The following is a 24,169-nucleotide window of genomic DNA, read 5'->3' as shown; positions in this document are numbered from 1 at the left end:
TTTGCCCTCTCATTGGTCCCCTGCATCAAATGAAATGCAGGTACTGCCTTTTCCGCTTAATATTTTCCAGACCTATTTAGTGCCTTCCCTCCATTGTCACCCAGGGTTAGGCCTTCGTGCAGCGCCCTTGCTATCTCTACCTGAAACATTACACTAACCTTCTAACTGCAGTCTCCACCTCCCACCAGTTTCTTTACTCCAGTACATCTTAACATTGCTCACAGATTCCTCTGCCTGAAGTACACCTCTGTTCATGTCACTCCACTGTCTCCCCCTTGCCTCTGAATAAAATACAAACACTTTACTCTGGCACTCAAGGCCTTCTTTGATCTGCCACCAACCAATTCCACAACCGTATTCAAGTGCCCTGCACTGCAGCCACAAGGAAGCACACACTGTTCCTGGAGCAGCAGTCCCCAACCTTTTGGGCACCAGGGATTGGTTTCATGGAAGACAATCTTTCCATGAACTGGGGATAGCGGGATGGCTTTATAGCCTGCCACCAGATGCAGTTTAACGGTCACTTGCTACTCACTGATAGGGTTTTGATGTAAGTCTGGAAGCAATGGATTTATCATGGCCTCTGTGCAGTCAAACTTCCCTGCTAGTGATGATCTGTGTTTGCAGCCCCTCCCCAGCACTAGCACCACCGCCTCAGCTCCACCTCAGACCATCAGGCACTGGATTCTCAGAAGGAGGGCACAACCTAGACCCCTCACATGCACAGTTCACAGCAGGGTCTGCACTCCTATGAGGATCTAATGCCACCACTGATCTGCCAGATGGCGGAGCTCAGGCAGAAATGGGAGCGATGGGGAGCAGCTGTAAATACAGAGGAGACTTCGCTCACCTGCCACTCACTTCCTGCCGTTTGGCCAGTTCCTAACAGACCATGGACTTGTACAGGTAGGTCCATGGCCCAGGAGCTGGGGACCCCTGCCCTAGAGAGTCTCAAGGCACATTTTGTGCCTTGTTTCTATGGATATTTTTTCTTGAATGCTTTTCCTCCACCACCTTCACTATCTGCAGTTCCTGTCCAAACCACTTGCATCTTTCAAGTTCTAGGTAAAATGCCACTTCTTCCACAAAGCCTTCCCTAAATGCTTCAACTAGAACAAATCTTTCTTTCTTTCTGAAATCAGTCACATTCTGTTTATTTCTTTAGTTCAGAGGAGCAAATATTTACTGAATTACTGTGTACAAAAATATTATAGACACTCTGGGGCAAACAAAAACAGGCGCAATGTCTAAACTTGCGTACCTTACAGTCCAATATTTATCATTTCTAACTTGTATTCTCTTTCTATGCATATATAGAAAGAGAATACAAATTTTCCCTCCTAGACTGAAAATTTCAAAAGTGTGGTATCAGTGTTTCAATGTTTCACTATTTATGCCTCTCTTATACATAGTACCTGGCAGAGTACACTGTATATGCATGTTATTCAATAATTATTTGAATAGATTAATAAAACTATGAAATATTACTAGGGGCTTGAAATTGACTTCCAGTCAAGATGGTGGCATAGGTAGGTATAACTCACCTCCTTGCACAACCACATCAAAATTACAACTAAAATATAGAACAACCATCACTCAAAGCCATCAGAAATCGAGTTGAATGTGGAAGTCTGACAATTATGGAATTAAACCATCCACATCCATCCAGACTGTTAGGAGGGGCACAGACCTGAAATGGGCTGATCCCTCACCACGTGTGGTGGATAAAAGTTTGGGAGGGATATCTCGGGGGCAAGGAGTCCCAGCCCCACACCAGGCCTCCCAGCCCAGGTTTCCAGTGACAGGAAGATACAGCCCCAAAACTTCTGCCTGCAAAAATGAACAGAGATTGAGTCAGGGGAAGAAACCGCTGGGGTACCAAGTAGTTCCTCTTAAAGAACCCACACAGACTCGCCTACTCAGACTCACTCACTCTGAGCTCCAGCACCAGGGTAGCAGCTTGAAAGGCACCAGTGGCGCACAGGGAGAAATTGAAGGGTCTAGATCAAGGTGAGCAGAGGCCATTGTCCCTTTTGTAAACCCTTTATGCACAGGGCTGGCAAGCCAGTACCATATCTGAGACTCCATCAACCTCGCTAACACTGTTTGCCCTGCCCTAGAGATAACCTGAGACTCTGTCCCACCCAACTTACACACCCACCTAAGCTGCTTTTCCATGTGAATGGTTGGCCTTGGCCCAGGCTTCACAGCTTCCTAAATCCTCTCAAACAAGCAACCACTGGCCTCAGTGAGTCCCAGGCCCATCACTAGCAGCACCTAGCCTAGATTCACAGCTTGGCTTCACCTGGGAATCTCTAAGTCCAGCACAAGTAGCAGTCATCTCAGATTGCTTTATAGTTCAGGCAGGGTAGCCCCAGATAGAACACAGGTGGGGGCTCATCTTGGCTAGCACCACCCAGGGAACCCCAGAGCCAATATAACAAGTGAACAGCTACAGACCATGTTGGAGCACCACCACCCTGCCCCTGCACAGCTGATCCTCCATGGAGGGTAAAGGTTGGTGGTCAGTGGTCATAGCCAATCCATGCAACTGACTGGCCTAGGTAAATTTCTCCTATTGATCTGCCAACAGCGACCAAGGCTCAACTACAAGAGGAAGGTGTATACTCAGCCCACATGAAGCGCACACTTCAAGTACCCAGCCTGGGTGATAGGGGAGGCTGTGCCACTCACTGAACCCTGTAGGACGCCTGCCTACTGCATTAGGCCATACCATCAAGATACTGAGTCAAAACAGCTCTACCTAGTGCACAGAAACAAACACAGGGAGGCTGCTAAATGAAACAGGACCCGAATGAAAGAACAGGTCAAAACTCCAGAAAAAGAGCTAAATAAAAAGGAGATAAACAATCTATTAGTGCAGAGTTCAAAGTGCTAGTTACAAGGATGCTCAAAAACTTACTGAGTACCTGGATTTGCAAGCTGGCACTCAACACTGAGACACACCAGCTAGGGCTAAGTGAGGATCTTAACAGCATAAAAGACACCCAGTCAGATATGAATGATACACTAATTAAAATAAAGAACAATTTACAGGGAAATAACAGTAGAGTCGGTGAAGCTGAAAATCAAATGAATGATTTGCAACATAAGGAAGCAAAAAACAACCAATCAGAACAAGAGAGAAAAAAATCCAAAAAAATGAGAATAGTATAAGCAGCCCCTAGGACCACTTCAAGAGGTCCAACATTTGCATCATAGGGTTGCCAGAGGAGAAGAGAAAGAGCAAGAAATTGGAAATCTATTTGAAAAAATAATGAAAAAACTTCCCAAATTTGGTGAAGTAAATAGACATGTAGGTCCAGGAAGCACAGAGTCCCAAACAAGATGAATACAAAGAGGCCCACTCCCAAGGCACATCATAATTAAAATGCCAATGGTTAGACTTCTGGCTAAGATGGAGGTGTAGGTAAACACACTGTGCCTCCTCACAGAACCAAAATAAGAACAACAATTTTGAAACAAATTAACAACCAGAACTGACAGAAAATTGAACTGTGTGGAAGTCGGGCAACCAAGGAGATAAAATAGACAAATTCATCCACACCCGTAAGCAAGGCGGAGTCTGGCAGCCAAGCAGAGATGGGCCGTGGCACAAAAAGCAGTGGCACTGGGCAAGAAAATCACCTCTGGCGCACAGGTGGTGGCTGGCAGAGCCTGGGCACAGGGTGGCAACAGGCAGACCCAGCAAGGCGGCAATTGTGAAGTGAGGCACTGCAGGCAAGGCACCTGACCGGGCAGTCCCACATTCACATGCAGATAAACGAGGCGAATTGGGGAGCGAGACAGACTGCACAACCCAGGGTCCCAGTGCCAGGAAATAAAGCCTGAAAGCACCAACTGAAATCACCTGTGGGGGTTGAGGTTCCAGGAGAGTCCCAGCCTCATAGGAGAGTTTATTGGAAAGACCCACAGGGTCCTAGAATGTACACAAGCCCACGCAGATGAGAATTAACTTCAGAAGGGCCCAGTTTGCTTGTGGGAAGTGGCAGAGGGGACTGAAATCCAACAGTGAGAGGAGCGAGCACCACTATTCCCTCTCAGACCCCACCCCCGCATACCATGTCACAACCCAGCAACTGGGTTGACCCACCCTGGTGAACACCTAAGGCTCCGCCCCTCACTACATAACAAGCGCATCAAGACAAAAAAAAATGGCCCAAATGGAAGAACAGATCAAAGCTCCACAGCAAATATAACTAAGTGACAAAGAGATAGCCAACCTATCAGATGCACAGTTCAAAACACTGGTAATCAGGATGCTCACAGAATTGGTTGATTTTGGTTGCAAATTAGACGAAAAAATGAAGGCTACATTAAGCAAAATGAAGCAAAATGCTCAGGGAACCAATAGTGATGGGAAGAAAACTGGGACTCAAATCAATAGAGTGGACCAGAAGGAAGAAAAAAACAACCAAACAGAAAACAATGAAGAAATAAGAATTCAAAAAATGAGGAGAGGCTTAGAAATCTCCAAGACCTCTTTAAATGTTTCAACATCCAAATTATAGGGGTATCAGAAGGGGAAGAGGAAGAGCAACAAGTGGAAAACTTATTTGAACAAATAACAAAGGAGAACTTCCCCAGTCTGGCAAAGGAAATAAGACTTCCAGGAAGCCCAGGAAGCTTAGAGAGCCCCAAAGAAGTTGGACCCAAGGAGGAGCACATCATAATTACATTAGCCAAGATGAAAATGAAGGAGAAAATCCTAGAAGCAGCAAGAGACACAGAGACAGTCACCTACAAAGGAGTTCCCATCAGACTGTCAGCTGATTTCTCAAAAGAGACCTTACAGGCAAGAAGGGGCTGGAAAGAAGTATTCCAAGTCATGAAAAACAAGGACCTCCATCCAAGATTGCTCTATCCAGCAAAGCTTTCATTTAGAATGGAAGGGCAGATAAAGCACTTCTTAGATAAGGTCAAGTTAAAGGAGTTAATCATCACCAAGCCCTTATTTTATGAAATGTTAAAGGGACTTATCTAAGAAAAAGAAGATAAAAAACATGTATAATAATATGACAGCAAACTCACAATTATTAACCACATTTAAAACAAAAACAAACTAAGCAAACATTAGAACAGAAACAGAACCACAGAAAGGGACATCACATGGAGGGTTAGCAACAGGGGAGTGGAAGAAGGAGAGAGGGGGGAGAGGTACAGAGAATAAATAGCATAGATGGTAGGTAGAAAACAGGGGGAGGGCAAGAATAGTATGGGAAATGTAGAAGCTAAAGAACTTATGACACATGGACATGAACTAAAGGGGGGAAATGTGGGTGGGAGAGGGTGTGAAGGGTGGAGGGGAATGAAAGGGGGGAATAGGACAACTGTAACAGCATAATCAATAAAATATATTTAAATTTTTTTTAAAAATAAAATGCCAAAGGTTAAAGATAAAGAGAGAATCTTAAAAGCAGTAAGAGAAAACCAGTTAGTTACCTACAGGGGAGTTCCCATGAGACCATCAGCTGATTTCTCAAAAGAAACTTTGCAGGCTACAAGGGATTGTCAAGAAATATTCCAAGTCACGAAAAGTAAGGACCTATATCCAAGATTGCTCTACCTAGCAAAGATATCATTTAGAATCAAAGGGCAGATAAAGAGCTTCCCAGACAAGAAAAAAACTACAGGACTTCATCATCACCAAACCATTATTATATGAAATGTTAAAGGAACTTATTTAAGAAAAAGATCATGGATACATAGAGTGTTTTGATGGTTTCCAGATGGGATGTGGGTGTGGGGGAATGGGTGAAGAAGTGAGGGATTAAGAAGTACAAATAGGATACTTATCTGGTATGGAATTAACTTCAGAAGGGCCCAGTTTGCTTGTGGGAAGTGGCAGAGGGGACTGAAATCCAACAGTGAGAGGAGCGAGCACCACTATTCCCTCTCAGACCCCACCCCCACATACCACGTCACAACCCAGCAACTGGGTTGACCCACCCTGGTGAACACCTAAGGCTCCATGATCAAGTACAAATAGGTAGTTATGGAACAGCCATGGGGATGTAAAGTACAGTACAGGAAATACTTGTCCATGGACATGTCCCATGTCCCAGGGACATAAACAATGGTGGGGGTATTGCCTGAGAGAGTGGTATGACAAAGGGGGAAAAATCAGGACAACTATAATAGCATAATCAATGAAATATAATTTTTAAAAAAGAAATGTTACCAGATGGCTGAATTTCAGGATCATGACTCACTTCCCTACCTCAAGTAATTAAGTTTGAGAGGCTAACAAATTCTGTGGATTCCATGATTTTAAAAGTTCCTCCTCACTTAATCTCTACTCATAAGAGTTAAACCTCATGAGCTTTGGAATCAGATAGAACTAGGCATGAATCCCAGGCCTGCTATTTACCAGCTATGTGAACCAGAGTATGAGAGGTCCAGAAAAAAGCTAGAAGGACCCACTAAGAAAACCTTAATTGCAAAGGAAGATTTCAGTGACTATCATTCAGATATGTCTCCTGATCCATTCTCCATTGGTTTTACAAGGTCCATCCAGAAAAAGTCCAGCCATTGCTAACATAACAAAAATGATTTGCACAACATCGATGTAACCTGACAGCCAAGGAGAGTGGACTGGAATGTACAATGTGTGAACATTGACTTCATTGTACTAGTCAGTGGGGGCACTAGACACCACTGACTGAGCACATGTACTGTGCGGCCACCGCATTTAAAGTGACTGAGCTAGTAGAGAAACAAGTGGCATCAAATTTTGCATTAAGCTTAAACATTCCTCTGCATAAACCCATTTGGATGATTCAGAGGCTACAGCTATGGGCAACTGGTGATTGGCAGCTTAATCATGACAACATGCCCACTTACACATCATGTCTCACAAAGTTTTTTGGCAAACCAGCGAATCACCCAAGTCAGCCCCCCTCTACAGCCCATATTTGGTGCCCTGCAACTTCTGGCTCTCCCCAAAACTAAAATCATCTTTGAAAGAGAAGAGATTTCAACCATTGATTAGATTCAGGAAATATAAGACAGCTGATAGCAATCGGGAGAATTGTGTGAGGTCCCAAGATGCCTATTTTGAAGGTGACTGAGGTATCATTATCCTGTGTACCCTAGTTCTTTCTGTACCTTCTTGTAAGTTTCTCTATTTTTCATATTACATGGCTGGATACCTTCTAGACAGGCCTCATATGTCTAAATAGATAACTGTGAGTTAAAACGGAAAGATCTGCGTAATATTTTGGATTACCATTCAGCAAATAAATATGCAATCCTCTCCACCTTCCACTGTGTGTGAGGGTGTCTCCCTGCCCTTTGACTTCCATCTTGGCCATGCGTCTTGCTTTAGTCAATGATACATTTGAGAATATAACATAAACAGAAGCTTAAAATACACTACCATGATTGGGCTTGCCTTTTTCTCCATCTTTTTTTTTTTCATTGTAAACATGACTCAGCCCTGATTTAAGGAGAATGAGAGATATTTGGAACAGAGGTAGATCAAATCTGCAGCTTGAAGCCAAACCTAGCTGAGTCCACCAAGATTGACCCACTCCCAGCCAAACTACAGGCACACAAGTGATGGAAAACAAACAAAAATATGTATATGGTTGTGTGCCACTGTATTTGGGGTAGAATATGCAGCACTATTATTAAAAGAACAAAAACAAATTACACCTCCAACAACTCTGTAAGACATAGGTACACAAATGTCCCTGCTTTCTAATCTTTCTAATGAAATGGTTATCAACCAGGGAAGATTTTGCTCACAAGCAAGCATTTGGCAAAGTCTGGACACACTTTTGGTAGTCCTAAATTAGGGAGGAATGTTACTGGCATCTGGAGGGCAGAGGCCAGGGATGCTGCTAAACACCCTACAATGCACAGGATGTCCCACAAGGAAGAATTTATCTGGTCCAAAATGTAAATAGTGCTGAAGTTGAGAAACCTTATCCTAACACAATATGATACAAATAAGGATGAGGTATTCTTTCCCACCTTTGTCAAATACCTCCACTCACCCATGAAGATTATCCATGCACTTGTGGCAGCGTGAATTGATTAGTTATGTCAATGTGTATTTGTTGAGTGCCTGCCAGCATTCTAAGTGCCAAGGATCCAGTGCTGAATAAAAAGGAAAACTTTTGTTCTCATGGGGCTTATATTCTAGTGAAGGAGACAGGTGATAAGAAAATAAAGTGATTTTAGATATAGCGAGCAGTAAAAACATAAGGGGATAGAGAATGACTATGGACGAAGTCCTCTCCGAGAAAGTTTCAGTTTAACCTCGCTGAATGATGAAGGAGAACGAGCCACACAATGGTCTGGGAAAAGAGCAATCTGGGCAGAGAAACACAGCAAATGCAGTGTCTGTGAGGCAGAAGCAAGTGGGATGTGTCAGAGGAGCCGAAAGAAGGCCAGTGGACCTGTGGCATAATGAGCACGGATCCAGGAGGAGGTGAGATCAGAAAGACATTTGCAGGATCACATATGGTATTGCTGGCATTGTACCAAATGTAGATTCAAATGAAGCTTAGAGATGTCATGTAGAGATCTCAGTTCCTGCAGCGACTGCATGAGTATGAGCAATATTCATGAACATATGTGGACACTCCTTGGTGTATTTGGGGAGCTGGAGTGGAGTAAAGGAGGCTTTACATGGGGAGCCCCAGAGAGTAACCTAGTGAGCAGGGACAGGTGAGAGCGGAGGACTGGAATTATTTTTGTTGCCACATCCGGTCAATACCCACAAACAAGTGATTAATCCTAATGAAACTGAGTATGCATTTGCAACTGGAGAGAGAATGCTATTTGGCACTTTTTTTCCTCACTCAAAATCTTGTGCTTTCTTAGAATGCTGCCTCTCTAGGTCCCTGGCAGACTCTTTGTTGGGAATATACCAGTTAAAGAACAGAACTCTGCTTCCTCATTACTACCTAGTAATCCCACCCCTGATAACTCACATTTTCTCCTCTAGTATTTTCGAGTGTGGAAAAACTAGAAGAAATCATTCAGGATCTACAGGGAACCAATCCATATGGCAGTGGCGAATGTAACCCAGCCCGATTCAGAAAGTCAGCAGGAGCAAGGCGGCACACAGGAACCGGGCCCACAGATCAGTTTTCCCATGGGGAACCAGGCCTGCATTGTACCTAGGCTGTTTTGAGGCTTGCTTTTTGCTGAAACTCCCTCACCCTGAATTGAGGCAGCAAATGTTTACTGCACATCTTTAAAGTAACCTCCTAAAGTCTGTGATAAACCTCCCAAGGATGGAGTGTAACCAGTTCAACCACCGTTCCCCTTGCATTAGCAACACCCTTTCCTTTGTTATCTGTAAAAGGATATCACCTACAATGAACCTATGCATAGTCAATGAGGACCATCCTCAATGTAATGTGCCCAGAAAAGCAATAAAAGCCTGTCAAGGCAGGGGTCGGGGCCCTCTCTCTCAGTTGGAGAGCGGCCGTGCCATCCCTTTTTCTCCCGTAGTCCGTGTGAATTTGTTCATTGCATCCACAATACATGGACCCTGATAGTCAGAGTCCACATTAAGGATTTCTGAAGCAAAGGGTTTTTCTGAAGCCCACAGGACATGTCTGTTATATGCCATGTATCTAGAGCTGGTTCTGGCCCTACATGAGTTTGATTTGTTTGAAAACCAATGTTGTCAGAGACCTAAGTAAGTAGGCCATTCCTGAATTGTAATCGCATTTTAATCATCTGTAAGATCCCTAAGGACAAGGATTATGTCCATTTTGTTCATAACTCCATCTTCTACTCCTAGCACAAGTGTCTGGCACATAGTAAGTATTCAAAATACAGTAGGTGAATAAATAATGCATCATGAAAATGAAGTCTCACAGCCTTATAAATATTAAAGAGGTGATACAAAGCAAAATAAAATATCTGGACAAATCTATTTTCATTCTATTTTTTTAAAAGAAGGTCTGTATATTTATAGACATAGGCCCTGGCTGGTATAGCTCAGTGGATGGAGCGCAGGCCTGCGAACCACATGATCGCCGTTCAATTCCCAGTCAAGGCACATGCCTGGGTTGCAGGCCAGTTCCCAGCAGGAGACACACGAGAGGCAACCATACATTGATATTTCTCTCCTTCTCTCCTTCCCTTCCCCTCTGATAAATAAATAAAATCTTTAAAAAAATAAAAATAAAAAATAAAAGAAGGTCTGTATATGTATAGACATATACTTCCAGAAGAAAAATAACTGGTGCCTACCTTTTCACCCAGCAAACCCACTTCTGGGAATATAGGTGAAGGAACCCAAAACACTAATCTGAAAGAATATATGCACCCTTATGTCCATGGTAGCATTATTTACAATAGCCAAGATCTGGAAACAGCCCAAACACCCATCAGTAGATGAGTGGATAAGAAGCTGTGGTGCATTTACACAATGGAACACTCCTCAGTCATAAAAAAGAAAGAAACCTTACCTTTCGAAACAGCATGGATGGACCTGGACACTATTATGCTAAGTGAAATAAGCCAGTCTGAAGAAGACAAATACCATATGATCTCATCTATATGTAGAATCTAGTGAACAAAATAAACCAGCAAACAAAATAAAGACAGACTCATAAATACAGAGAACAGACTGACAGCTGTCAGATGGGAAGTGGGGAGGACCAGATGAAAGATGAAAGGATTAGCCAAAGGACATACATGCATGACACACAGACACAGGCAACAGTATGACGGTGGCCAGAGGTGAGTGGGGGGCTGAATAGAGGTTGGCAAAGGAAAAGAAAATGGGGACATGTGTAATAGTGTCAACAATAAAAATAAAGTTAAAAAGTGACTGGTAACATTCATTCTTCCAACCTCCCAAGTGCCATGGACTATGTGGCTGGAGATAGGAAAAAAGAAAAAAAAAATCCTTCCTGTATAGCAGAGGCCTAGAGCATAGAGTGAAGAAAGAAACATCTACAGCCTGATTTATATTTATTTGTGTGTAGAGGAAGAAAAAGTCAAAGCAATCCAGGAATCCTTCCTAGAAGAGTTGAGTCTAAGGTGGCTTTAAAAAAAATTCCAGTATCTTCTAGCAGAACATTTAGAGTTCAAATTCACACCCAACTACTTTTAATAAATCTAGACCAGTCTCCCAGGGACATCTGTCCATGATTGTCATGCCTAACGTATGCTACTGGAATACATTAAGCAGAGAACAGGGGTGTTGCTAAACTTCCTGTAATGCACAAGACAGGCACCCACAACACATCATCCAGTCCAAATACTCACAGTGCCAAGACTGAGAATCTCTGATCCAAAAGGAGAAAATTAGAAAGTACCATGTAATTAAAAACACAAATGCACCATTTAGTCAAAGTTTCTCTAATGCAATTAATGTGATAATAGGAATCATTTAAATAGCTGCCTCAACTGCAAGTCAATCAAGTACAAATAATAAATCAAATTTTTGTGATAGAATACTTAAGTCTCATGATATATACAATGCAAATATTTATATTAATCCGTCATATCCTTAGCACTGCATATCAAACCCAGGGTGAGGAAAACACAGCTTATTAGAATTCCAAATTGAAAAATGTTATACTTAAAAAGAAATTATGGGTTCTTTCACAGCTTTCAGCTTCTAGAATGGAAAAGGCTAAGCCAGTTCCTTTTGTGCCTAAAATTATATTACACAGTCATATGTTCAGTATCTTTTAGCTGGATACATTTGTTCCCTATAGGAAGTTTATAACTTGTAAAAGGAGTTTTATGCAGAATACAAATTGGGGGTATTACATGAGTACCTCTTGAGGACACTGAGTTGTGCAAACAACATCACTTTATCTGATGTAGCAGCTGTGGATTGGTCTATCTGTTCACTCTAGGGTTGTCTGGAATTACAGATCAGGGACATCACTGTCATACCCCAGCTGCTGCAGAAAGCTACTGGAAGAAAAGGAGATTTATGAGCATTTTGGTTATACTGAACCAAGAATACAGGAGCTATACAACAGGGAGCCTGGTGGCTCTAAATCATAGGCATTATGCAAAAAGAAAATGCAGACTTGGGCGTCCAAGGAGTCTTCCCAGACAATAGGACATCTTTGTAAACCCCCTAAAGAATAAATTTAACAGTTATTAAAGAACACCACCCTGTTGTTGCCAGCACTGAACTTTATATCACAGGAAGAGATACAAGGGATTTCAGGAAAACGCCTGTCATTTAACAGTGACAGTGACCTGAGTGCTGACAAGCAATTCAAATCCCAGTTGAGGAGAATTCTTTAATTCTGTAGGGGTTGAGTTTAGAGCTTTAACATTAGCAGGTTATTAAACTTTTGTCAGTTGAGGACCTTGGATGCCAAAGGCAAATGTTCCTGGGAATAACTGTAATTGGTTCTACTAGATGAGACACTTGCCAATTATTTCCCTTTGATGATCAGATGACTATGATTTTGTTCATTTCGACCAAAGTCCTGTGCAAACCTTGCAGAGTAATGTAATCTACAAAACAAGCTACAGAAGATCAAAATGGGTTAAAATGAATTTGGAAGAAAAACTAAAATTCTGGATTAATTTTACATAAGGATTTACCAATCAAATACTTCTTTTTCTCTTTTATTGCTAATTAAACATAAATAAATTAGCTCTGATATTTAGGTAACAGTAGGAAAACTAAAATTTTGAGCCAACTAAGCACTCCACACAGGGCTAGGTGTTCACTTTCACTCGCCTAATTTTTGTAACAATGTGCAAGGAAGAGAACATGATCTTCATTTTATAGATGAAAAAACAGGCTTTTTGTAATTTAAATGTTTTTCCCAAGATGAACGAAACTAGAAGATGCTACAGCTGGGATATAGGGTAGGGAACAGCAGGGAAGCAAGATCTGTTGAATTCTAAACCTGACAAGCCAGAGTTACACTATGCTGCCACAGGAATTACATTTGTGTCAGACACATGAATATTAAAACCCATCACTTGAAAGAGAAAGCATTAATACTGTAAATTGATCGTGAGCTCCCCTAAGCTCCACTCCCCCACATCCCACTGCTTCCTTGATATCACCGTTTTACTGTCCCACAGGCAATGCCAACTTAAGAAGCTCACAGATGGATTCATCATCTCCACCAGCACCAGCTCCTACCCCGAGAAAGGGTATCGACATCTACCCAGCTGCAAAGGAAGATGGACTAGAAGGAAATACACAACAACTCTTACTAATGCTATTATCTAAGTGGTTGGATTCTGGCTGGTTTTTTAAATTTCATTCTTTATACTATATTTTCTAGATTTGTCTCAAATATTTACATTATAAACATGATACATGATTATATCCTTATTGTCTTAAAAAATGACCAAAAAATTTTCAAGTCACCACTTTCCCATGCAATTTCCCTCCTCACAAGTAAACATTATTCATGTATCCATTCAGATTTTTTATTTTGTATAAATATACAGGGTGGGGCAAAAGTAGGCTTACAGTTGTGAGTACATGGAAGTTTATTCTTGTATTATTATTTATTATTATATTACAACTATGAACCTCTTGCCCACCACTGTATTCTTTTTAGCATTTCTATACAAAGTTTGGAATTTATGTAGTTACATATATACATATATCATTTTCCTAAGCAAAACTTTAATACGTTCACTGCATTGTAACTTGCCTTTTTTCTCTTCACAATGTATCTTGGCAATATTTCCATGTCAAAGCAGACAGATCTCTCTCATTCTTCCTAATGGCTAGAGTATCCAATGTTATGACTGTACATAATTTAATCATTCCCCTTATGGCTGAATATTTATGCTATCTCCAATTTCTCATTATCATAAATAATGCTGTAAAGACCATTCTTACAGACCTGCCCTGTTTCAGCAATTCTTAGACACACCTTTCCCCCAGTCTCCCCCAATCCACACTTTATTCCCTCTGGGCTGGAATGCTTATTACAGTTGATAGCATCTTACCGTCAATGCCAGCCAGGTGTTATTTGTTGTACAAAAATCCTTTTTTGACACCTTCTTGTAATAGTAAAGAAGCTGATTAGATGATATAAACTACCTCTGCATTCATGCGTACAAGAGTATCTCAGGCATTTGTGATTTCAGGTAAATAAATAGCTATTTATGGGTGCGATGGAATAGTATGCACATTTTAAATCTTGCTAGTTACTTCCAAATTGTCCTCCAAATAAGATGAAACAATTTATTCAGCCATTAATTATCTGGTAGAGGGTCTATTATTCTCACCAAAAGTGACTATAATAAATCTTTGAATATCGATGTAGTAATTGATGTACTGAAGTTCTTTATTATTGACTTAACCTTTGTCTCACACACACCTACTGCAGATATTTCCTCCCTGTTACTCTGCTTTCAGCTTCGTCCAGAGTGTTTCACCACGCAGTAGTTTCTTTTATGTTCCAAACTTGTTGATATTTTTCCTTGTCTGACTTCTGGGGTTTATATCTTGCTTAGAAAAACCCTATCCCAAAATTAAGATTTTCCTACATTTTAGTACTTACATAGTTTGGGGTTTTTTAACCTGTCTCTAGGTTAAAATATATTACCTGTCTCTAGGTTAAAATAAACTTCCTGTAGGAAATTTATTTTTGTGTATAGTGTGACAGACATCTAACCGTGTGGCTATTCTCTCTCCAAAATCACTCACAGGCTACTTTCTTTTACCCATGATTCAAAGTTGTATCTTTATCATATACTACATACATATTATGTTACTTTATTCTATTTTATTGATCTATTTTTTGATACATTATTGTTTTGTTTCTAGTAAGATACGCATATTTTCATGTTTTTTTTTCTTGGTTACTTTGCATATAAACTTCTAAATCAGCTTAAATGGCATATACTGGTAATAGTACCCTAAATATTCACTTTCTCCTCTTTTATAGCTAGAAAATGGCCATGTGGAATAAATACAATTCCCAATCTTCTTGGCAGGTGTGTTTGTGTGGCTACTTTAATTTAAGCAAGAGGATTAACATAGAAACCTAGGTGCAATTTCTGGGACCTGTTTTTGAAGTGCAAGTGTGTCTTTGTTATCTTCTTCCTGCCCACTGGTTGGAACAGACAGGATGGCTGGAGGTCAGTTTTGAAGATGGGAGCATCATTCCCCAGACACCCAGAAGGGCACCACCCCACTCTATCTACACTGACCACCTGAGTTTTCATAGGAAAGACACTGCAGTCTTGTGGAAGCAGCTGTTATTCTTAACTTGCTCTCACGATCAACACTAATTCTAAGTAAAAGAATCCCTTTGGAACTGTCATTAATTTATAGGTTAATCAGGAGGTAAGTATAATGTCTTGACAAAACTGAGTTTTTACAAACAGGAACACAAAACATTTTATCTATTCACTCAGCGGTTTTATGCCCTCCACAAAAATGTAGGGGGGGATTTCATGCGGAGCTGCACTTTCCTCCTTCATCCCCACTGTATATGGTTCAGATTTTTATTGTGAATGGGCATTTTAAAATCACATTTTGATTGGCTGATACTATAGAAAGCTACAGATTTGTATATGTTGAATTGTTAAACAAAACTACCTTTTATTGCTAAGTTTTTCAATTGATTCTCTTGGGTGTACTGTCTCCACAATCATGTGGAGCCTGAAATCCTGGCTGTTGTCTCTCCCTAATATTTCTATTTCTTTTGGTTAAGTGATTGTTGCGTAGCCAACAGGCTTGAATCTGACTTGAATGTGGACAATTTGCTGAAGGTTTTTGGTAGCTGTCCTTGGCCAAGTTAACTATCTATTCCTAGCCTGACAAAATTAAAATCTGGAATGTGTCAAATTTTAGAAAATGGTTTTCCCATCTGTCAAGATTATCACATGATTTTTTCTCAGTTCCAATAATAGATTTCCGAATGTACTGAGTTCGTTAATAGATTGTTATATTCTTTCAATAAACCCTCCTTTGTCATAACACATTCTTTTGGATTTGATTTTTTTCAACAATTTACATTTGTTCCTAAGTGAGACGGGTCTGTAGTTATCTTTGATGGGACAATAACACAGAATAAAGGGTGTATTGGCCTAAGCAACCACATTGAGAGGTGTTTCAGATTTCTGCATAACCTGGCACAGCTAAAATAGGAATTCCCTCAAAATTTCATAATTTTAAACAACTATTACAAAGAATGTTTTAATATAAACAATTACATTTTTATCAACTTATTGCTATCCACTTGTTAATTTAGAGTCTATTGCATCGTAATAACAGGAGGGAGCCTGTATTTCTCTGACCTGTCTGCATCATGGTCATTTTTTATGTTTAAAAAGAAAAACTCTATTCAAGTTTGTGAACTGTGAGATTCAAAACCCGTGTCCTCAATTTTGAACCCTTCATCTGATAATTTCTGAAAGTTATGTTCAAATATTCTGCTATGATTGCAAATGCATCAATTTTCCTTGTCAGCAGTTTTTTATTACATAATTTCATGTCATGTTGTATAGTTTTAAGTTAATTAGAATCTTCCATATTTCAGAATTGCTAAAATGCCTTTATTGCGCCCTCACTCTTAAAATTAGTTTAACTGCATAGAATCCCAAATTCAAGTTTTCCTTCATAACTAAAAATAATATTCTCTTCTAGCATATCAATGTACCAATGACCAGTCTAAAACCAATGCCACTTTTCCCCTTATAAGTAAATTGTTTCTCTTTAGACATTTTGATATTTTTATCTTTATCCTCGGGTTACAGAAATTTCATCAGGATTTATCTTAAGTGTATGTCTCCCTCTTCATTATTTTTTTCTTAGTACTCTGGCCTTTTAATGAAGTCAGCCTTTCATCAGAATAGTTTTTACCCTATTAGTTATTTCCTTCATTTTTGTGTCTTCTCACTTTCTCGTATATACATACATAAACATACATTCATTCACTCATTCAAAAATACTTATTGCACACTTACCATGTACCTGACATATGTAGGTTTTCAATAATGAATTCTCTGCATGTACATACTCCTAACCTGATGAAGTTTAATTTTAAATGGATGGTATTTACTTGAATCTTCTCTCTTAAATTTTCTCATTATTTTCTATCTATTTGGCCTCATATTCTTACAAGATTCTGGAAGTACCCCTCAGCTCAAAATTTGAGCTCAGGAATTTCATTTTCAGCCATATTTTATTCAACTATTTGGCCAAAAATATTTTTATTTTAGCAACTATTTTTTATTTCCAAGATACCAACACATTAAGTTCTAAAATCTCTTTGAAGGATATAATGATTTATACATATCTGAGGATTATATATAAAACTAATTGTAATTATTACTAGTTACTATTACATAATAATAATTATCTTTACTCTAAAAGCTCTCTCTTTCCTTTTCCCACCTTGTTTCCCCAGGAATTATCTTGGTGTTTTAAGGTCACTGCCAAGCTTTCATGTGGCTCTCTTCCTTAATGTTTGTTACTTCCTGGTTGTCTGTCTGTATTGGTAGATGAGAAGCTAGGGGCCAGGAAACTTTTCCTTTAAAGGGCCAGTCAGTCCTTTAGGAGCACATTGGATATGTCACATATTCTTTGGTTTTGTTTTCTACAACCCTTTAAAAATATAAAATCCATACAAAAACAGAAGTGGGAAGCTTGCAGATGGTAGCCAGCACCATTAGATTTTTCAATTCTGCTACCTGGAGTGTATTTTCTGTTTGAGTAAAACTCCCTGGCAAATTTTGATTGTAAGGAACAAAGCATTTTAATTGAGTGAGGAAGGAGGGAAGACCAGTCAGTAGGAAAAATTGGAACTGGGCAGCCACGGGGTTTTGGCGGGGCGTGGGGGGGGGGGGGGGGATTCTGTTTTGTTTTGGGGGGGGTACAGTTTTCTATGTATTGGGAAGCAAACCTCCTTGTGGTAACCAAGAACACCTAGGGCACTGCCAACCTTCAATGGCCCCTGTATATGTATGCTTCGGGAATCTACTATATCAGAAGTCTCACTCTATTTGGCAAACAACAATCTCTGTAATGGCTATAACTTGGAGGAATACTATGGACCTACAACTCTGATCCAGGGACAGACATAACTATTCAGTCCTTTAAAAAGTAGATATCACCCTGGCCAGGTGGCTCAGATGGTTAGGGTGTCGTTCTGTACACCAGAAAGTTGCCCCATACACCAAAAACTTGTGAGCTCAATTCCTGGTCAGAGTGCATGTAGGAGGCAACTGATCCATGTTTCTCTCACACTGATATTTCTGTCTCTGTCTCTCTCTGTCTCTCTCTCTCTCTCTCTCGTCCCCATCCCTACCTCTTCCTGTCTAAAAAAAAAAACAAAAAACAAAAAACAAAAAACCCCTCAATAAACATATCCTTGAGTGAGGTAAAAAAAAAAAGGGGGTGGATTATCATATTACAGCCACCTGTTCTCATAGGTGCCTCTAAAAATGGAAGTAATTCCTTAATTTTCATCTGTTTGGGTCTATCGTTCTATTTATTTAAGATGTGGTCATTTTATATCTTTTAGAAATGCTTTACAGCACCCTTATTGTTATGAATTTAACTTTATTGCTATAGTTTTTATCTTTGTATGTATTCTATAACTTTAATAGAACTTTAGAATAATGACTTCAATCCAGTAGGCGACTTTGATCTAGCACTCACCACAAAACATACGCTACATTCATCTAATAACGATGCTGCTACAGTTCCCTCCCACACTCCTAGTCACCAGGCAGGCCATCTCCTGTCACCATCAACACCACCTCACTCTCACCACTAATATGCAACTTTTCAAAATAATTAAACAAAAGCCAGAAAAATCAGAAGGGGAAATAAAATTACAAAGAGATCAATACGACTGTTTCTAAACAGGCCTCAAATGGTGGCAGTGCTGACCGAATTCACCACGGCCTAGAGTCTGCCCTAGAGTCTGCCGGCCCCCTGGTGGTCTGCATACCAACCAAAGATCCAGCTATCAGAGTAGGGACCGTAACTCTCAAACAAAGTCAAATTGTTGATCTGTGGCAGGAACTGTCACATGGACTAAGACACTTCTGTCAGCATGACTACTCCCAAAATGGTAAATTTCACATATACATAAAAGTTTGTATTCAAAATAAAAATTTGGTAGGCAAAGCAAATGTTAAATAATTAAGTCTGATAATAATCAGATAACCTATACTATCGACCTCTACAATAACAATAAACTTGTCAGTAAAAACAGAATTCTCAAACATGTTTTAACACACACTACTAACATTTACCTTTGTAGTTTTTCCTATATGTCCACAGCTTTTGGTATACAAATTCCTGTAGATATTTTCAGTTATTTCACCTCACTACTTTAAAAGATTAATGGCTTTTTGGATATTATGAATTATATTGTAAAATACAAATAAGCATATTTTATAATAGTGTGATATTATAAAATACAACATCTATTGCCCTGGCTGGTGTAGTTCAGTGGATTGAGCGCGGGCCTGTGAACCACACGATCGCAGTTTGATTCCCAGTCAGGGCACATGCCTGGGTTGCAGGCCGGTTCCCAGCAGGGGACTCACGAGAGGCAACCATACATTGATATTTCTCTATTTCTCTCCTTCTCTCCTTCCCTTCCCCTCTAAAGATAAATAAATAAAATCTTTTAAAAAAATACATCTAGATGGTTACAATGTAGTTGCATTATAGTCAAGCCTTGTCAACTCAAGGAACCACTGTCTCCTGAAGCAAGATCTAAATTCAGACGTTTATGGGGACCGGCAGTTAATATAAATAAGAGATAGAAGGCTGGAGAAGCAGGCAAGGAACTGCTTCTCTAAAAGACATAGAGCCATGGATGTCACACGAAAACAATCTGGATCTTATAGTTACTGGTATGGAAAGTCAATGAAGTATTCCAAGTGGGTGAAATAACACAGGACAGAGCTTGTTATATGGTTGAAGTACTATCCCTATTATTATTACTTCACAATATGGTTATTAAGAATTAAATAAATCTAATGGGGAATAAAATAAAAACAAGAACAAAACCCAGTTTTCTGACTCCCAGAGATCTGTTAAAGGTCATCCCAATGCTTTTATAAAATATTATGAAGAACCGTCCTGCACCTGCTCACTAAAGGGCAAAAGCTCCTGCTTTGGCGGGCACTAGAAATTTGGTTTTACGAGCCCTATAAACGTTCAAGATGCAATCACTGCCTACTATCCTCAGAACTACCTGAGATACTTATTAAAAATACACCATCTCCAAAGAATATGATCTGGTAAATCTGAGATATAGATGGCCGAAATCCTCAGTTTACAAAAATTTAATAACTTTGCCCTTATACTTCCTCAGAAAAACCTCCAATATTTAAGGTGACCAGAATAATAAAAAGTCCACCAAGGAGAGCTGACAAGTATATATAGGTTACAGAAAGTACAAATATCTGGAGATAGAGAAGTGCTTCATTTAAAAACAAAAAAAATAAAAACAGAAGGCCATTATGGCTGCTGAGAACAGTATGATATAAAATTGGAAGGCTAGGCCAGGCCTGAATGCCATGATAAGGAGTCTGGATTGTGCAGACACAAAAAGAAGCAGGAGACTAGCATAGTCTGAATTATTATACTTTTAAAAAGTTATACTTGCCCTGACTGGTGTAGCTCAATGGATTGAGCACCGGCCTGTGAACCAAAAGATCGAGGTTTGATTCCCGTCAGGGCACATGCCTGGGTTGCAGGCCAGTTCCCAGCAGGGGACCCGCAAGAGGCAACCATAGATTGATATTTCTCTCCTTCCCTTCCCTTCTAAAGATAAATAAATTAAAAAATTTTTTAAAAACCTTCTTTTTTAAAAAGAAAAAAAAGTTATACTTCTGTGTGGAAAACAGAGTCTGGCAGTATCAGAGTGGAAGCAAGATTAGTTAATAAGCTATTTCAATAGCCCAGGAAAGATGATGGTGACTTAAACTGGGCCAGTAGCAGCAGAGATGGGAGAGTGGACAGATAAATTTTGGAAGTAGAAAGTAGACCTTCTGATAGACTGGAATTAGGAAGAGATAAAAAGGGAAGAATATAAGACAGTCCTAGACATCTGGCTTAAACAACTGTGTAAGCTGTGAATGAACTTCTTTGGTGATTAGAACTAATGTTTAGGTTTTTAATTAAAAAAATAATGCTTGGAAACAGAAGTTACAAAAGTATCAAAGATATTACATATACCCTTATCACAAAAGTACTGAAAACATAAAGGATCAGAAAAATTAATCTGCCTGCAAACTAAACTACCTATCTATAAATTATGATACACATAAATTTGAATTTCTGAATTAAGTACAATAATGAAATGCACTTTATTAATACTATGCAAACAAGCTGGTCTAAATAAAGGTTTTTACATGGTTCCCACAAAATTACTACTTAGATGCTCCTTCCTATCTCTCATTCTAAAACATGTACTTAGAATTTCTTGTGCAGAATTCTTTCCCTACAGGATTCTTTCCAAAAGTTTCTTTAAAAAAAAAAAAATTCTGCTGGTGTGGCTCAATAGATTGAGTGCCAGGCTGCAAAACCAAAAGGTCACTGGTTTGATTCCCAGTCAGGGCATATGCCTGGGTTGTGGGTCAGGTCCCCAATTGGGGGCATGTGAGAGGCTACCACACATTGATGTTTCTCTCCCTCTCTTTCTCTCTCCCTTCCTCTCTCTCTAAAAATAAATACAATTTTAAGCCCTACTTCCTGCCAAAAGAACCTACTAAATTCTAACCCAGAGATTTATTCTTCTTTTACCTTAGCTCTTCCACAAATATTTTTTAAAGGAGAAACAAGAAGGCAGATCAAGTTCTAATATACTCAAATACAAACTGCTAAGCAAAAAGACTTTCTTTCTGAAGCCTTTTAAAGCAAATACAGACTCCTAAACAGACTCCAAATATCTCCAGTCTTCAACTAACCTTGTTTGGCTCCAAATCCCTGTAAGTGGATATAAATGCCTACTGTATTTTTGCAGCTGGAAAGTAAGTAAATGTAGCCCACAACAATAAGCCCATATTGGCCTGGGAAAAAAATCCCTTTAAAAGCTTTAGTGTATGCAAAAAAACAAATTATCTATGAAGTTCTACAAATGCCCATAAAATCATCTACTTATTGCCTTAAAATTACTTAATATACCCATGTATTGATTCATTTGATGCCTCAAAATTTTGAGAAGCTAATTTTATGGAAAGAGGGCCCCTCTCAAAAGAGGCCAGAGCGGAGATTCAAACAGAGTACTGCTTTTCAGTGACATAGTCATTTGAAAAGGGTCATCTGTCAATCTCATCTTCTTTTACATGATATAAGAGCATACGGACTACAAAAAGTAAATATAGGAGGTAAATAGTCAAGAGAGAAATAATTCTTTTTTTAAAAAGTGAGAGTTTGCTTCTTTGTTCTTCAACCAAAAACTGACATAACAAAATAACTAACACAACTATGAAAAATTATTTGTATTCAAATGTATTTTCAAAAAGATTTCAAGATTTGACACAGGCACCAAGAAACAAGATGAATTAAAACAAGTATAAATAGGTCAGTTATAGACTGACCTCTATTTGAAATATGTTAAAAATATTTAGTAATACATTTTAAAATATGATTGAGGTAAAATTTTTCTTTAACTCAAGTCTTCTCAATCATCTTAAAATACTTGTGAGCTGAACTCGTGCATTAAGGCAAATCCTAATTTTAAACACTCATTTAATTTCTGAACTGCTTCATTTAAAATTGTTAATCTAGATAGAGTTTTTATAAAAACAAAAAACAAAAAAACAAAAAACACTTTTTATTGCTACAAAGGGTAACATGGTCACAAAAAGCCTTAAAGCGTATCTTAAAGCAAATTACTATTCAATGTCCAATGCAGTAAAAAAATACACAGAGCACAAAATACTTGCCCAATTTATCTCTTCCAGGGTAAGTATTCAAAACATTAATGCACACTTGAATATAATCTCCCAAGAGCAGCATTTAAGTTCAAATGATTAGAATAGATATACTGACAATACACATCTGTTATCCTAACACCAATAAAGTAATAAAAATTAAGCTTAAAAATTATACAATTTATTGAATCTAAGTTTGGTACCTATAAAAACTAAACTAATACCTTCATTTTATTAAAACAAATGCCAAACATTTAGAAATTATAGAAAACAAATTTTAATGTGTGGAATGCATGCAACATAGGTGTTAAGTCTCATATTTTAAACTATTAAAATTCTTACCCTTCTCCACATTAAGACAGAAATTTAAAGCTCTTTTTTTTTAATCTAATACCTTATATTTAATTTTCTTCAGGTTGGTCAACAGGGGAGCTGACATGCTCTTCCTTTGCTGCTGCTTCATCTCTTTTCCCCACTCCTTCTCCTTCTTGAACTCCGTCTCCTTCCCCAACAGCCTCGGCTTGCCCGGCTCCCTCTACTCCTTCACCTTCTCCCTCTTCCTCTAATTCCTCCACTTCCTCTGCTCCCTCCACTTCCTCTGCTTCCTCTACTTCCTCTACTTCTCCCACTTCCTCTTCTTCTTCCTCCTCTTCCTCCTCCTCTTCAATAGGTTCATCAATCTTTTCCTCCTCCTCTTCATCTCCTATTTGCTGATCTTGAGAATGGTCTTGAATTTCAAAAGGATTCTCACCCTAAAGACATGAGGAGAAAAAGCTCAGCACATTCATTTTGTATCAGTGAAATTTTTACACTGTATCACCAAAACAAATATTCTTAAAAGCTTTGTATTTCAATACACGACAAATTCACGAAATATCTGTTCAGTACCTAGTGATACCAATGTGATTATAAACATTACTGAAGTCATTACCATACACTCCATAAAGTAGAAGGTAGAAAGAACACATTTTCCCTAACTGAATTTCTAAAACTGTGTGTCTCTGTGTGTATGAGAGAGTGAGGGGCAGAGAGAGGTGTGTGTAGAGGAGGCAAATACATGGGTTTGCACAGAAACTAAGTAGATGAACCAAAAGATTTATGTCCTACTTAATTATACTAGTAGTAAATGCACCACTATTGTAGATAGAATATCTTTAAAAACCTCAAATGAAAATTATGTGCCTAACTTTTTCTTTAAAAAAGTAAACAAGGGGACTTCTGCCAAGATGGAGGCAAAGGTGGAAACACTGTGCTTTCTCCCACAACCAAGTTTGAACACAACAAAGGTCTGGAGAACTAGGACACACCCAAAGAT

General features: G+C 39.1%; 1 protein-coding gene across 5 annotated transcripts in view; it reads right to left on the bottom strand.

Moving 5' to 3' along the window:
• Positions 1–22,714: 22,714 nt before the first annotated feature.
• ZNF326 (zinc finger protein 326) overlaps positions 22,715–24,169 on the bottom strand; it is a 49,180-nt gene continuing 47,725 nt past the window's right edge. For all 5 annotated transcript variants that reach the window (XM_037045465.1, XM_037045467.1, XM_037045469.1 and 2 more), the window contains one exon: positions 22,715–23,606. In XM_037045465.1, the coding sequence (XP_036901360.1) occupies positions 23,256–23,606 (351 nt within the window). In that variant the 3' untranslated portion in view covers positions 22,715–23,255. The remainder of the gene's footprint in view (positions 23,607–24,169) is intronic.

Source organism: Sturnira hondurensis, unplaced genomic scaffold, assembly GCF_014824575.4.
Source record: "Sturnira hondurensis isolate 20B ecotype Veracruz unplaced genomic scaffold, ASM1482457v3 Scaffold0004322, whole genome shotgun sequence".
Taxonomy (NCBI): Eukaryota; Metazoa; Chordata; class Mammalia; order Chiroptera; family Phyllostomidae; genus Sturnira; species Sturnira hondurensis.
Note: the sequence above shows the minus strand (reverse complement) of the source record. Positions and strands in the feature narration are given on the sequence as shown.